This window comes from Platichthys flesus, chromosome 19, assembly GCF_949316205.1.
Source record: "Platichthys flesus chromosome 19, fPlaFle2.1, whole genome shotgun sequence".
Lineage (NCBI taxonomy): Eukaryota > Metazoa > Chordata > Actinopteri > Pleuronectiformes > Pleuronectidae > Platichthys > Platichthys flesus.
This window is the reverse complement of record NC_084963.1, coordinates 10,868,091-10,883,368: the sequence shown is the minus strand read 5'-3', so window position 1 is coordinate 10,883,368 and position 15,278 is coordinate 10,868,091. Positions and strand designations below refer to the sequence as shown.

The window sequence follows — 15,278 nt, the reverse complement described above, 5'->3', positions numbered from 1 at the left end:
AAAGGTCAAGGCCACCGTGACCTCACAAATCCCATTTTTTGCCTCGTGAACATGGTATCTCAAGTTTGCCTCCTCAAATTTTTACCAGTTGTCACTTGCACTCTAGATTACATTTCAGTGGTTGAAGGTCATGGTGACCTAATATGAGTCTGGATAAGAAATGTAAGTGGGCTGAGACTGGACTGGTCAATGGAGGCGTACAACTTCTGGGCAGAGATTTGGTCCCGAGCACCTAAAAGTGTGAAGACCTATTGCTTTTCGCTTTATTATTCAGGAAAGTGAATCACATTTTTGAAGGTTTGAACATACTCGAAAAAACTCACCAAACTTTGAGTCGTCAGGCCTGATTAAAATGTACATATTCTGGGGTGATTCAAAATGGGCGTGGCAAAATGGCCCTAACTGCGCCCCCTAAAACGCAGCAATTCGGTCTGGTTAAACTGATCTTAACCAGACGGAATTCGTTACACAAGCGTGTCATGCAATTTTGGATTTTTGCTGTTTTACACGTGTATTTTAACAAAATCCTTTAATCTGATTAACATGGAATACGGCGAGTGTCATCTTGACTCCATGGAGATGAAAACTAAGTCAAATTGTGAGTTTTCTTCACTGTGACGGTGGCGTGTTGTCAAAGTTTGATGATTCACCCAAAAATGTGGATTTATTATAACTCCTCTGTGCTTTGTCCAATCCGCATCAAACCTCTTTCACATGATCACAGTCCCTCCCTGAACATATCCATATGTCAATATTGACTCATCGTCACAGTGCCACGTAATAGCGACAGGAAGTGACATGTTTTCTACTTTGATGGACTGCTCCTGGCTGCTTTACAATATACCGCTCAAATGAGCTCAGACAAGTCATAAGACAATGGTCAGAATTGTGAACTTAACTCAAATCGTTTAAACATTCAGATGCACTAAAGGTTGATCCTTCGCCAAAAGAGACAAAGTTTTCATAACTCCACTGTGCATTGTCCAATCAGCACCAAAATTCTGTCACATGATCAGTATCCCGGCCTGAACAGGTCCATTTACTTAGTTGTCATGAAACAGGAAATGTGTTTTTTAACTCCACTGTGCATTTGCCAATAAGGACCAACATTTCACCTATGATTACAGTCCCAGGTTATTCTTCATATCAATAAGTATATACAGTACTGTTATATTTCAAGTTTTATTTTGTTGATCTAGCAATGGTTAGCCAACCAGAAAAGAAGCTAGCTAGCTAACAGCTAGTTAGTATCGAATATATTTCTCTTTCTTGGATCATGGATTGTAAAATAAGACTTGAATGCATCAGATGTGCAAAAGAAGCTGTGTGAAATAATGACATGTGTTCCGTAGTGAATACATACTGTATGGGTCATTTTTGAGTGTAAAAGTGATGTAGAAATATAAAAATGTTTAGGTTTATTAATAAAGGAAGAAAGGATAAAGGAAAATAAAGATTTGTGGAATTAAAAACAAGATAGTGGTTGATGAAATTCATCAGGGTCAAGATGAAAGAATAACACTGGTTTGTGACTTACTAATTATGTCCCCAGGCTTTAAATAAAAGAACAATTCAAGGGATTCATTCAGCAAAGAATTTCTTGTCCGTTTGTTTTAATGTCACAGTGCCAGTGGTCATAGATTCCTTTGATCTGTTAGAGATGAACAATTTATAAGATCTCAAGTGAAACAAGTGTTTTTGACCTGAACAGATCTGTTTATCTGTATGTAGTGATAGTGATAGCACCCTGCCCAAAAGAGGTAAGCTCTGTTTTACAACTTTAATAAGATTTACATATAATTTTCATTGTGTAGACGGTGTAGACCGTAATGCATGATTAGTCGGTGTGGTCCAGCGCTGCGTGACGGATACAGGAAGTGATGTTTATCCTTCCTGCAATCAACAAAATGCACGCAAAATGGAGACCACAAGTGCTTGGGTTGCAAAGTCTCTACGTATAAATTCCTCTTTTTTTGAGGTTAGGAAAATCACATGAGTAACACTGGCACAGAATTTTATCCCATTCATTGTATTAGAAAATAAGTCCTGGGTCTACTGAGAGCACCAAAATCACTGGACTGGATTTCTCAAGCACAGTCTCCAGTGGAACAAAGCACAAAGTGCCACAAAGCTTCCCGTTTGCACGACCAAGAGTGAGAGGGGATGTAAAGAATTTGTCAAACCACACTGATTTTTATTCAGCTTCTGTTTTTCTTTGTTGTGATTTATTTTTCTTCCCCTATTGCACCTACTCCAAAGCTGCTGCATAATATTTCCAGTTTCAAGCGAAATCATAGTGGTGTCGCAGCAGATTATTGTTTCCCTTGAAGTTTGATTCCCCATCTATGATCCTCTGTTCACACAATCGAATAATAATCCAACCAAAAAAAATCACATTTCTCAAAAGGAAGCTGCTGGGATACAGTCATGTGGACATTTATTACCTAATGACCTGAAACAAAACCCTCTACCACAGCCCCTCTCCTCTTCTCCCGCTGCTTACTATTTCAGCCTCCTGTCATTCATCCTCTCGTCCCCGTGCCTCCCTCCCTCCCTTTGCCAGTTCTTCCTCCCTCTCACCCAGAATGCAACGCAGCCTGATCAGGCTCAGCTGAGCTATAAAAAGGCATGGCTAGGGGGAGGGAGGGCTGCCGTGCAGCAGGAACTGTGCAGACACACACTCACGGGGATCCAGGGATAGCAGCCCTTTGCACTGGGATCTAGAGCCACACGTCGAGAGAGAGGTCAGTACAGAGGACAAAGGCTCCACTGAGGAAGAACCGGCAGGCAAATGGCAGGGGCTGGGTGTGAACACTGTCAGAGGGAGAGGAGAGGAATGGAGAGATGTCAGGGAGAGGGAGTGAGAGTGGGCAGAGCTGTGTGATGGGACGGAGAATAACACAAGACTGTAATGGCAAACTGTCGTCTGGCTTCTCGACAAACTCTAACCAGTCACACTGTTTAAAGATGGTCGACACTGCCAGAGGATCAAATTGTTCTGTGCAGGGAAGAGCATGTAGCTTGTGTCTGTGTGTGTGTGTGTGTGTGTGTGTGTGTGTGTGTGTGTGTGTGTGTGTGTGTGTGTGTGTGTGTGTGTGTGTGTGTGTGTGTGTGTGTGTGTGTGTGTGTGTGTGTTTGTGTGTGTGTGATTCATGTACAGTTATTACACTCATAACAGCTATGCAAAATACAAAACAGGATTTTCATCTCCAGACATTTGTTTATTCGCTCCGCCTCCACCCTGATGTCATTTAAACATTCTTCTTCACCTCCACACATTAGAGGACAAGTCCACACTAGCTGCTCTCACACTCTAATTCCACTGTCATGCCGTTTAGCCTCAGTAAGGGTCATGAACAGCTGATAGGCGGCTGAGTGCTATTGATTCCTGGGAGAGGAAGTTTGCAATTTAGAAGGCACACACATCAACACACACACACATACACAAACACACACACACACAATGAATTAATGTCGCTCCATCCTTTCACAAACAACATGGAATATCTCCCACTGCACTGACGTCAAAGGTTCCCCTGTTCTCCCTTAAAGAGACAGTGCGCCCAATTAATGTGCAGAGTTCCTAAGTAACTAAGCGGTGTATGGGAAGAATGTACAAATACCTGAACCGCTCAGTACATTGCTGTCTCTGTACTTCCTGGGCGCTGTGAGTGAGAGCTTCATCTCCATGCAGCCGTCTTGACACCCTATCCCTGAACAGCTGCAGACTGGCAGGGTCTTTTTTTAGCCAGGCTGCATGTTTAAAAAAGTGTAATAAGACATGAGGGTGGGACGCACTTGACATTTGGGTGAAAATGTATTACATCTTTAGATGAAATATCAAGCGTGTGACTTTATCTTTCTGTTACTTTTTCTGCAGTTGCATGGTATTGCATTATTTCTGCAGCCGTAAGACTTTGAAGGGAAACAATATAGAGCCAGTCCTTGTATTTATTACATTACTACATGTCATTTGGCGGAAGCTGTTATCAAAAGCGACATCTATGAAGGGCCGTTTAAAGGTTCAGTATCTTGCCCAAGGACACTTTGGCATGCAGGTGGGAAAAGCTGAGGATCGAACTGCTGACCTTCTGGTTGGAGGACGACCCCTCTAACCCCTCAGCCATAGCCGTCTAAAATTCAAACGGCTTTGGCCACATGTCACAAAATCCCGCATCCAGCACTGATACGGCCTCAGCTGTGAAACCGATGAGGGCAATTTCACTGCATCTAGTTTTCACTTCCATAATTCACAGCCCAGTATTGGGTTCAAGTGCCAAAGAAGTAGGGGAGGACTCAAAAGATGGCACCATAATAGGCCAGAGTGGGATTCCCAAACCAGCTCTGTGCTGACTCAGACGCCGGCCTCCGAGTGACATTTACAGAACCACGGGGTTAATGGGCGCTCGCATTAGAACCGGACACCTGAGAAGTGGCAGCGGTAGAGCTGAGGAGCAGAGCGAGTGAGAACCAGAGAACAAGAGGAGAGCATTTGGTGTGATGTGTCATTACAGTAAACCAGGGAACACGTATTAGTTTGAGTTATAAGAAGATCTGTCAGCTGGACCACGTGCAATACAACAGTAATTCATATTTATGTCCTATGCTGCAGTGTAGAGCCATACACGGATCATATCACCTTTCTAACACTGTAACAGCTTATTAATCAGTCTGGCACCGCAGTTACAGATTTGTTTGTATAGCAGGCAGGTGCCAGTGAGTAAACAGCCAGATTCCTGCGAGCTCAAATTCAACTCTTGTCACACAAAACCTACAAATTTATTTTTGATTACGATAAGAACTTTTCTCCCTAACATTTAAACTAAGAAATCACCCGTTTGCTTCTCGTTACAATTCTGGTTTCACAAAAAGTCCGAGCAGCAACTTCTCTTGTTACTTGATTAGTACACACGTGTCTGTAAATGATGTAACTAACACAGCAACCAAAACTGGGGTAAGCGTGCCAGAATGGAAAGGTGAAAGTCTCTATGACAGGGTGTGGGGTGTTCGGCCTGTGGAGAAACTATTTTGGCCCAGGCAGCACCTGTCGAAGCAAGTTATTTAAAGTCAAACCCACTCATTTTCAACCCGAGCACATGACACAGGCACGGGCAGCCACTTGAAGATCCAATATCTTTTTACACTCTGCCAGCCGCCTTCCTCCTTCCTCCTTCCCCTCATTTCTGTCTCCAAGTCTGAAAGAAACGTGTAAACAGGAAGCTACAGTTTCTGGAGAAAAAGTCAGTACTAACAATACATGACTACACTCCGGTGCTGATCAAATGTTGAAGGGACTAGATCTTATTCTGGATTAGGAGCATGAAATAAATACCATTTACACCAATCAGGTTAAGAATGACATTATTTTTCAAAATACGTGAAAAATAGGAAAGATTGGCAAGTCAATAAAATGTATGTAGACATCCTGAATAGTTTCCTGGTTTTTCCTCCTTGCCATATTACAGCTGCACTAATAAAGGCTGTTTAGTTGTTCCACAGCAAGAGCGCCTTTTATTTATTTTCTCTTTTATATCTAAATGTACCACCCCTGTGTCTTTCTCTATTCGAACATAGCTTTAATAATAGATTTTTATTGATTATTTTAATAGGTTTTAAACTGGCGAAGCGTGATAAGTGTTGAGACTCTCTGTAAATGCTGCTTAGAATAGTTAGTTATGTTCATGCACTTACTGACATAACATTATCAACATTATTAATACTGCTAGTGCTACATCATCCAAAGGGTGATACGTCAAAGAAATGTGTTTCTTGATACATTGGATCAGTTGTCAACAACCTTTTCGAGCCCAAGATCACTTTTTAAATCCAATGGTAAGCCGAGAACTACCACCCTGATATCTTCCAAGAAATCCCATGAGGAGGGTCTTTTACTAAATTCAAGGATTTATTAGTTTTTGCAATATCTGTTAAAGGCTGAATGTACGAGCATACACATACACAAAGAAAGTTGCACAATGTTTTTTACATGGACTATGACTTTAATATATATGGCCATGAATGGGACTACTTCCTTGTCTGAAAGAACTCCACTGTACTCAAATAAATACAGGTACTACACAGTATGTGTAGTACCTTTTTGCAGAGGCTGTATTTAAACATACTGCAGCCTCTGCAAAAAGAAAATCAAAGGTTGCATCGCTCATGCAAAAACTTCACAATAAAAAAAACTTTCTTAACAAAAAAAAGGATTCCGTCGACAGAAACGCTGGAGTTATATTTGAAATGCGATAAAACGTGTTTATCTGTCTGTGACACTTACGTATTAACAACAGTTCCCGAACCCATTTTAAAAATAAAAGCCCTCCAGCCTTTCACTTTCTGTTTTGTCTGTTCTGACGGGGCTTTGATGGTTATCGACAAACCAGCAGCTCCTTCGCCAGTAGCGGACACTGGTTGGCGACCACTGCATTATGATGTAAGTGATAGTATTTCTCATTTCACAATTCTCTGATTATCCGGATTAAACGGGTAACTTCCCTCGGTGGTGCTGTGTGTGTGTGTGTGTGGGTGGGTGTGCGTGTGTGAGAGAGAGTGTGTAAAGCCTTAAAATTGGGCCACTTGCTGATACCAACTGTCACATAGTATACTGTTTGTGTCAGTTTACTGTACAATAATGGACTAACCCCCCAAAATTGTGACCAATGTTAATTATTATTTTTGCCTCAATGAAATTAATTGTGTCTTTTTGTGTCTTTTAGTTGAAGGAACGTCCTCTGATAACGCAACAAAATGGCAGGTAACTAATACACGCTTGGTTCAAATGATTTTCCGTTCATGAAGATTCACTGGTGTGGAAAATGTTTCGCTTTTTATTAGTGGTAATACGAGCTGAAGTGCTCTCGTTTCTTAGACTCTACTGCCCTCTCCTGGTCGTTTTTGAGAATACAGTGACTGTCTTTGCATGTCATTTAGCTGACGCTTTTGTCTAAAGCGAGTTACATTTTTAGAACACTCAACATTTATGAAGGGCCATTTAGGGGTACAGTATCTTGCCAAGGACACTTCGGCATGCAGATGGGGAAGAATGGGGTTTGAACCAGCAACCTTCATGTTGGGGAACGCCCACCTTACCCACTAGGCCACACTGCCACTGTCCTCATATTACATTTAAAGATCCTGCACTTGGATATGTTATATCATTTATACTGAGAAATAAATGATGATATCACATTTCATTAGCAACATAGTTATTTTATTATGACACAGTATTCTTTCAGAATTCTAGACTTGTAAAATACTAGGTAGGATATCGTTTTAAAAATACTCAGAAGTCATAATTCTGTGTTTTCATTTAAAAACAATCTAAATATAATACATATATCTATCACTATCAACATTTATTTGATCTTTATGTAGCTCAGACTTTTCCTTTAGTTTCACGTAAGCAGTAACTCAGGTGACAACAGTTGCCATGGCAACACTGTTTGAGCTATAGCACAAACCTGCACTATAGCACAGACAGACATGGGGACTACCTGCACCACTGATTCCACGTCTCACCGTCGAGAGGGTTCGTTTCAAAAGGAACTTTCCTCCTGGACTCACCCAACCTGGTTTGTTCACAAGTTTTGACTCAACCTCTTCTGTACCTGCTCTTTTCAGACAAAATTAAAGATGCCAAGATCATCTTCGTTGTGGGTGAGTTCACGTGACATTAGCTTTGTCTCCGTTTTTTTAGCAGCACCACAATAAATCACTAAACTAACGCTTCCTGCTCTTCTTCTTCTTCTTCAGGTGGGCCTGGCTCTGGAAAGGGCACCCAGTGTGAGAAGATAGTGGCAAAGTACGGCTACACCCACCTGTCATCTGGGGACCTGCTCCGGGCTGAGGTGGCCTCCGGCTCCGAGAGGGGCAAGCAGCTCCAGGCCATCATGCAGAAGGGAGAGCTCGTGCCCCTGGTGAGTGAGGAACCAATACTTTAGTTCGATAATATTGATAGGTCAAAGGGGTTGTGATACCTTTGTGAGGGCTTGTGATGATATTCCGGGCCTACTTGCAGGACACAGTTTTGGACATGATCAAGGACGCCATGATCGCCAAGGCTGACGTCTCCAAGGGCTTCCTCATCGATGGCTACCCCCGTGAGGTGAAGCAGGGCGAGGAGTTCGAGAAGAAGGTAGGAGGAGGGCGTGAGGTGTTTTGTCTTTAATCAATCACTGCACAAAGGAAAAAGAACGAGCATGAATGAGTCAACTGTTTGGATTCCCAGATCGGCAAACCCTGCCTGCTGCTGTACGTCGACGCCAAAGGCGAGACGATGGTCAAGAGGCTCCTGAAGCGCGGCGAGACCAGCGGCCGCTCCGACGACAACGAGGAGACCATCAAGAAGCGTCTGGACCTGTACTACAAGGCGACAGAGCCGGTCATTTCCTTCTACGAGAGCCGTGGTATCGTGAGGAAGGTGAGTGTGGCCGCCATGTCACAGTGAAATCTTAAAAAAAAACAAAATAAGTATGGTAGAATCTGACATAAACTGCTCTTTATCTTCTACATCTCTTCTCGTTTCGCCTCAGGTTGACTCTGAGCTGCCCGTGGACGAGGTCTTCAGCCAAGTGTCCAAGGCTGTTGATGCACTGTAGTAGAACGACGCGACTAGACGAGCCGTGTCTGGTTGTTGTTTTTTATTCCTTTTATTCCATCCGTGTCGACATCATGAGGACAAACCATGAAAACCTGACGAAACACAACAGGAGGCCAGGACGGGTGAAAAGATGCCTTAACTCCACTTCTACTCCAGCAATAAGAATCTACAATTTTGAGCTCACGCGACGATGAGTCCGCTTAAAGCTGCATCTATAAAATCCATTTGTTTCTTCATAAGAGTCTCGCCTCCATTCTGTAACTAAGTGACGCCTTGTGCGCAGGAGGTCAGACGCCTCCTGACCTTTAAGTTGCTCACTGTGGAGCCAACGTGCACGTCACACAGTGTCTTTCTCTGTGTCTTCTCTCGTCCAGTGTCAAGAGATCATGGGAAAAGAACTGAGATCAGGCCGTTGAGCGATGGCAGCCACTGTGGATTTTTATTGTTCCGGTATTTAAAACACAGAAACATTGTAGTTTTTCATGAAGATGTACATGTGTAACTTTAAAGTGGTGAATGTAAAAGAAGACAATTAAAGTATAGGAAAAATACGTAGAATTTGGATTTGTTAATTTGTTAGTTGTGGTTACCAGTGACGTGCAATCTACTGCATATTGCTGACAATGTGAGCAACCACGAACAAAGACATACTTAACCCTGACACACACACACACACACACACACACACACACACACACACACACACACACACACACACACACACACACACACACACACACACACACACACACACACACACACACACACACACACAACAGCCCTTCCAAGTTGAAAAAGGAAACGCTTTTCAGAAATCATGTAGACACAACAGGATACAGGACAGGCTGCTGCAGCCATAGTTCATCACGGTCACAGCTCCTCCAGGTCTCCCTTTACCTCTCACCTTCCACACACACGCACACAGACACACACGCACACACACACACACTTCCAGCTGGCCGAGCAAACGGCGCAACAGGTATCCGGACTACTCTCCAGGGGGAGCTCTGATCATGACTGTGCGCTGTCGGGATGAGGAAGAGGAAAACGGCTTCTGAAAGGAGGAGGCGCGGGACAGGATGTGTCTGTCGGAAAGTCAATCAAGTGAAGGCGTCTGTAAGCACTTTCATGAAGTCATCGAGGATGCTGCCGGAATGCTGGGAATGCTGCTCTTACCTAATAAAGGTACAAAACAAAGGTGGAAGAAAGGGGGTGGCGGGTGGAGCTCAGCACGTACAGCAGAGACACGTGAGGGACACTGTGAGCCCGTGTGTCGCTGTGCTCTGCATGTTGGAGGATCAGAACCCAGGATGAGGATTTGAAGGGCCACCTCTCGATGTTTAAAGTACAGAACACTGGAGCAGACAAGACAGCTGGCAATTCACTTAAAGTCGCTATGTGGAGGATTTGAACATTTTTTAATTTCAGACGCCCTCCAGTGGTAGGATTTAAAAGAATTGTACCAAAAATGTTTGATATAAATACTCCTCTCAAACCCGAGCCAACCCGGGCAATTAATCCAAAACCCTACAATACAGGAAGGAATGTGCAAGTATATATATTTTTGGTTCCCTCAAATATAGTGCACCACTTTTAGGTAAATACATCCCAAAGGGAAAAGCCTGGTGAGGATCACTTATTCATTTACCTGCAGATTGGTGTTAAGTAAATCGTTTATTTTTAACCCTCTTGCAGAAGACATGGTTTTAAGTCCTTGACAGATACTTAATGATTATTCAGAGGGGTTAATAATCAAGTTGCATATCCACAAATGTGACTGTCTGCGTGAGGCTCCCTCCTGATGAACCTTAAAAATATGTGCACTTTGTATAACAGTGGTCTCTTCATGCTGCGGCTGCTGCTGCAGAGTGTGACATTATTGCAAGGAGAGCAGTTATTAATATCACATTTCAGTTTGGTATCAACAGAAATGGATGAGGTGGAAAACATACTGCAGCCTCTGCAAAAAGAAAATCAAAGGTTGCCACAGACAAACTGAATGCATGAATACTGCGAGCAAGGCTGAATAATATATAAATGCACAACATGTGCAACCATCCTTCTCCCTGTGTTATTAGTTCACAAAACCTTCACAAAATTTCACAAAAACTTTGGCCGCATAGGATTTAGGTGAAAGAGTCTGCAGAAATTTCATATAAAATATTCCTAGTGATGTTTTCACCAGTGTGTGATCATTTAAATTGTATGAATTGTTGTTTTCTTTACCCTAGAATGAGCCCTTCATATTTAAATACTTTATATTTACATTGGGAGCGGCTCCTCTCTACGGAGGTGGCCATGTTTTTTATGGTCGTCCAAACTGGACGAATTAAACCTTTTGAGTTTTTATGACAACTTGAGGCTACCACAGGTTCTCCTTCGTGTTTGGAAGGGGAGGGTGAAGTGAGGGGTATTCAGCTGCAATATACGACTTCACCACTAGAAGTCACTGAATTCTTCACACTGAACCAAACCCACTCCAACATTGTACATGTATTTCATAGGCCCATATCGCACCTGTCACAAAGCTTGCTCCTCTGCAGAGGCTAATGCTCTATCTCGCCCTGTCAAAGCATTGTTTCCCATTGATTATCTAGACTGAATTATCTGGTCCACCATATTCTAATTGTTTCATAAGGAAACGATTGCGTGTTCGGCGCTATTTGCCTCATTCCACCCCGGGCTATCGTCCATAAAGTTGTCGCTGTCCAAGCAGACAGTTCAACCTCATAGTTTCAGCTGCAGTTTTGTTTGTAGTTTAACTTGTTGCACGGAAGTTTGACCTTTGTGTACATCTCCGCTACCGCCGTAGATTAAATAAATAAAAATAATCTGGATCGGGATTCCGCTGCAGAATTGAATATGTTTTTTCTTGGGCCCACCAATGCATTAAATATGTTTTGCATTAACCTCCTAACTAAAGAACGCAATGGAAAACATAGTTTCCCTGGTGGGGGTAAAAACAACCAGGATTGCTCATTCCATTAAATCCTAACTTCCTCACTCTGAGCCAAAAACCTATAATTACATTTCAAAGTGATTTCACCAATAGAATAATAAATGTCTCTCAATCAGTCGCCTTATGGGACCATGTGTGTACATTTAACAGTTTTGTGAGGCTGACAGGACTCCTTCGGCCCTGTATCAGTCTCGGATATTGCCGCCGCGAGGGCCATGCGTCAGATCCCCTTGGAGGACAATAAGGAAACAAGTGAGCCGGCGCGTATACTTTATTCTCTCTGTCTCTCCTCTGCTGCGGACTGTGGCGCGCTGGCTGGCTGGCTGGCTGGCTGGCCGGCCGGCCGGCTGGCACCACAGAGACCCAGTGGCACCGTGCGGGAACCAACGTCAACTTACGATGAAAGACGATGGCCGATTGTTTCCTGTTATTGAAACACCACTCATGGGCGGGGATGGAGAGCTGGGTTCAGGCTCCATTTAAAAAAAAAAAAAGGGGAAAAAAAGGAAAAGGAAAGGCCATTGAAGGAGGAGAAGTGCTTCAGTGGAACCCAGCGTCCTCTGTCCAACCTGAGATGTGACGCAGCACCTAAAAACGAATGCCAAATGATGACATATGGCCATTAAGCAGAAGTGAGGATTGCTGTATTTAATTAACAAAGAAAGCAGGGAGCGTAAAACTGTCTTTATTTTTTTTAGAGACAGTTTCTCTTTGTTCACGCTGCCTGAAGGAAGGAGGTCGAGGCGAGTTCATAGTCACTACGCAGAATATCAACGAGTCCTAGAAAACAAGGCTTATATTTACGAGACACTTTTCATACCCTATACAGTGGACTCGATGTATCTCTCTGCATTGCATTCAAGGTGTCGTACCGGCCTCGTCTCTCTGGGGATTCCAGTCCCTCTTTCACTTCTCAAAACCATCTGAATTATCGTGAGGATAAAGACAGACAGGTTTATGTTTGCCGTCATTTTAACAGACCGGTCTGTTTTAGCGGCTGTCCCTAATATTTTGATGGCATATTTTATTTTTTTTATGGCCAGCAAGAGACAGATCTGTGAGTTGTGGCGGTAAAAATGTGCGATTGGAGGAGAGCAGCTTATCACAGCATGGTCTTTGGACTTGATTTTTAAGTATTATATTACGTGTGCATTTTTGTGCATCATCATCCTGTGACAACGACATAACTGCTGCGCCAGAAGTGTCCTAAAGTGATTTATCCTTTTGCCAGTGAGCTCACTGTGCAGTCCTCCTCATACAAGTCCACTAGACAGTGAGTAAGTGTTAGTGAATGAGGGATTTTGGACACATCCACTGCTTGTTTTTTTTAATACACTAACACGTCCATTAGTCATTCAGTGCTTGTGATCTGCACTCAAGGTTAGACCTGAGCTCAAGGCTCCATAGAGCACCTTAACATTGGATGATGCTGCATGAGTCATATCGATCATTTCATTTCAATGTTTACTTATTTGTTTTTTGAAATATCAGAATTAGGAAGAAGTTGCTCTAGTTCTTCCTCCGCCAAGGACCCATAGTCACCATGAATTCAATCCCGCTGCACCAGGATTGAATGAGTTCCTTTCCATTTAACATCCTTTCACTAAGTTCCCTGGTAATCCGTCTGGCACTTTTAGATTTATCTTTCTTACAAACAAACAAATCAAGAAACAAACAGACCGGGGTGAAAACATAACCTCCTTGGTAAAGGTAACAAAATGACATCTACACATGAGGCACAGAGAGAGAGACACAGACACATTTGCTGTTTGTATTTATTTTGTTTGCTACGGCCGTTCTGTAATTATTCTAAATGCGTCTGTGGCCTTTTTGAAGTCTGTACTAGATCTGTTTTTTTTCTCCTCTGCTGCTCCTGTGCATAGAGTTGATTTGATGGGATCATGACTCATCTGGGTCCGCTCTGTACAGAGGGATGTTGTGTCTACTCTTTCTTTCCCCTGTTTATTTTTCAATTATTAGATGGTGGTGGAGCACCAGCCAGAATTAAATGCTCCTCTAAACAAAACTAAAATAGATATATCCAATATTTAATAAGTAGATACAAACGATGATAGGAAATGCATATACAAATCAAATTTGATTTCAAAACCTCCCAGTGCGTCTCAGGTTTGGCAGGTTGTAATGATCGAATCACAAATCACTGATAAAATGATTCAAATTCAAACGGAATATGTGACTTTTTTTTTTACGGCTGCCAAAAGACGTTACTGCCCCTGTCTGTTTGTTTGTTGTTTGTTGTTCTGCAGGATTACACCAAAACTACTGAGTAGATTCCCACAAAACTTGGTGGAGGAATGGGACATGGACCAAAACAAGCCAATGCAATTTTAGTTTCACCTCCTTTAACATTTCAAGGTTAAGTTTCTGGATCAAGAGGAATTAAAAGCACTTTCAGATGGAATCTTGGTGGAATTTTGGGACTTGGACTTTGGTTCATTATATATATATATATTTTTTTAATTATATCTCTCTTTACACTTTGGGTTAATCAATGCCTGTTTTTTACTTTGATTTTTTTTGTCCTCTCTCGCTTAACTTCCTCTCTCCCTCCTTCATGATCTGCTCCTGCTGTCATGTGTCACCTGAGTCCAATAACCGCTGCCTCTTTTAGTCAATGTGTCTTTCTCTCTCAATGTCTCTATGAGCATCCCTCCATCTCCTCGTGGTTCCATTCTGCCGGTCTGTTCACATCACATCCTGGATTTCCTCGTCCTTTGGTTGAGTTGCCTTCCCTGGATTACTCTCTGTTTCAGGTTGTCTGGCTTGTTTCCTTTGTTTAAAAATCCACAAAGCATACCTGCCTCGCCATTTTGGTCTCCTGTCTGCTGACCAGAAACTGAAAGTCAGACACAATGGTTGGTCTACATTCCACATACAAGTGTTTTTTTCAAACTTATTTTTAATCTATTGCACGTCCTCCACTGCAAGGAAAACATTCCGCCACGTCGCACTCAGAAAGGCACAGGGATATAAACAAGAAAACAAACGATGTCTGGATTCCATGCTTTCATCCGCTATACGGCTCATCCGTTTGGACATATAGACGCAAACAAGGAAGGAAATCTCACGTAGGCACAGGGAGAACATGAAAACTGCAAAGAGGCCTTATCGCTGAAAAGGGGCGGCTGAAATCCACTTTCACATCCATCTATAAACCTGTTTTACAGCAAACAGTGACATATAAAAAAGGTGTAACTGCTAGTATTAAAGACTATCACCCCTCCAAGAGTCATTAAACTGGGTTCATCCTTCACTGGAAGGACTGCAGCAGCTCCTGGGCAACCGGTGTGGGATTCAGACTAGGTGCGGCCTGATAACTGATTAAAAGATGCCAGATAAAACTGTGATTATGAAGTGTTTCAAATCCGATCCTTTGTGGATCAAACCCTCATCCTCCCTCTTCCTGTGATCTGGAGAGTGCAACAACAATTAACCAGTTTCAATGCATGTTATAATGGGAAAGTAAAACCAGCCATAATAATCATCATCATCAATGTGTCATTTTGAGTCTTAATTTTAAATTCAGTACTTTTCTCCTTTTTAATGATTTGTTTCCTTATATTGACGAACATTGCTTTTTATAGGCATGTATGTGTGCATATGCATGTGTGTACATATATATATGTGTGTATGTATATTGATTTATAGATTGTGTTCATGCATATCTATTAATATGTTACTCTCCCTCTCTCTCTC

At 42.5% G+C, this 15,278-nt stretch overlaps 1 protein-coding gene across 2 annotated transcripts; it reads left to right on the top strand.

Annotated features, from left to right (window-relative positions):
• Positions 1-2,630: 2,630 nt before the first annotated feature.
• ak1 (adenylate kinase 1) lies at positions 2,631-8,841 on the top strand. Of its 2 annotated transcripts, none has more exons than XM_062413329.1 (7): positions 2,631-2,744; positions 6,720-6,757; positions 7,624-7,659; positions 7,756-7,919; positions 8,021-8,137; positions 8,231-8,422; positions 8,535-8,841. In XM_062413329.1, the coding sequence occupies exons 2-7, from the start codon at positions 6,751-6,753 to the stop codon at positions 8,598-8,600; spliced, it is 582 nt and encodes a 193-aa protein (XP_062269313.1). In that variant the 5' UTR covers positions 2,631-2,744; positions 6,720-6,750; the 3' UTR covers positions 8,601-8,841. The 2 variants fall into 2 exon arrangements, with proteins under 2 accessions (XP_062269313.1, XP_062269314.1); XM_062413330.1 differs by lacking the exon at positions 2,631-2,744 and adding an exon at positions 6,369-6,436.
• Positions 8,842-15,278: the final 6,437 nt, after the last annotated feature.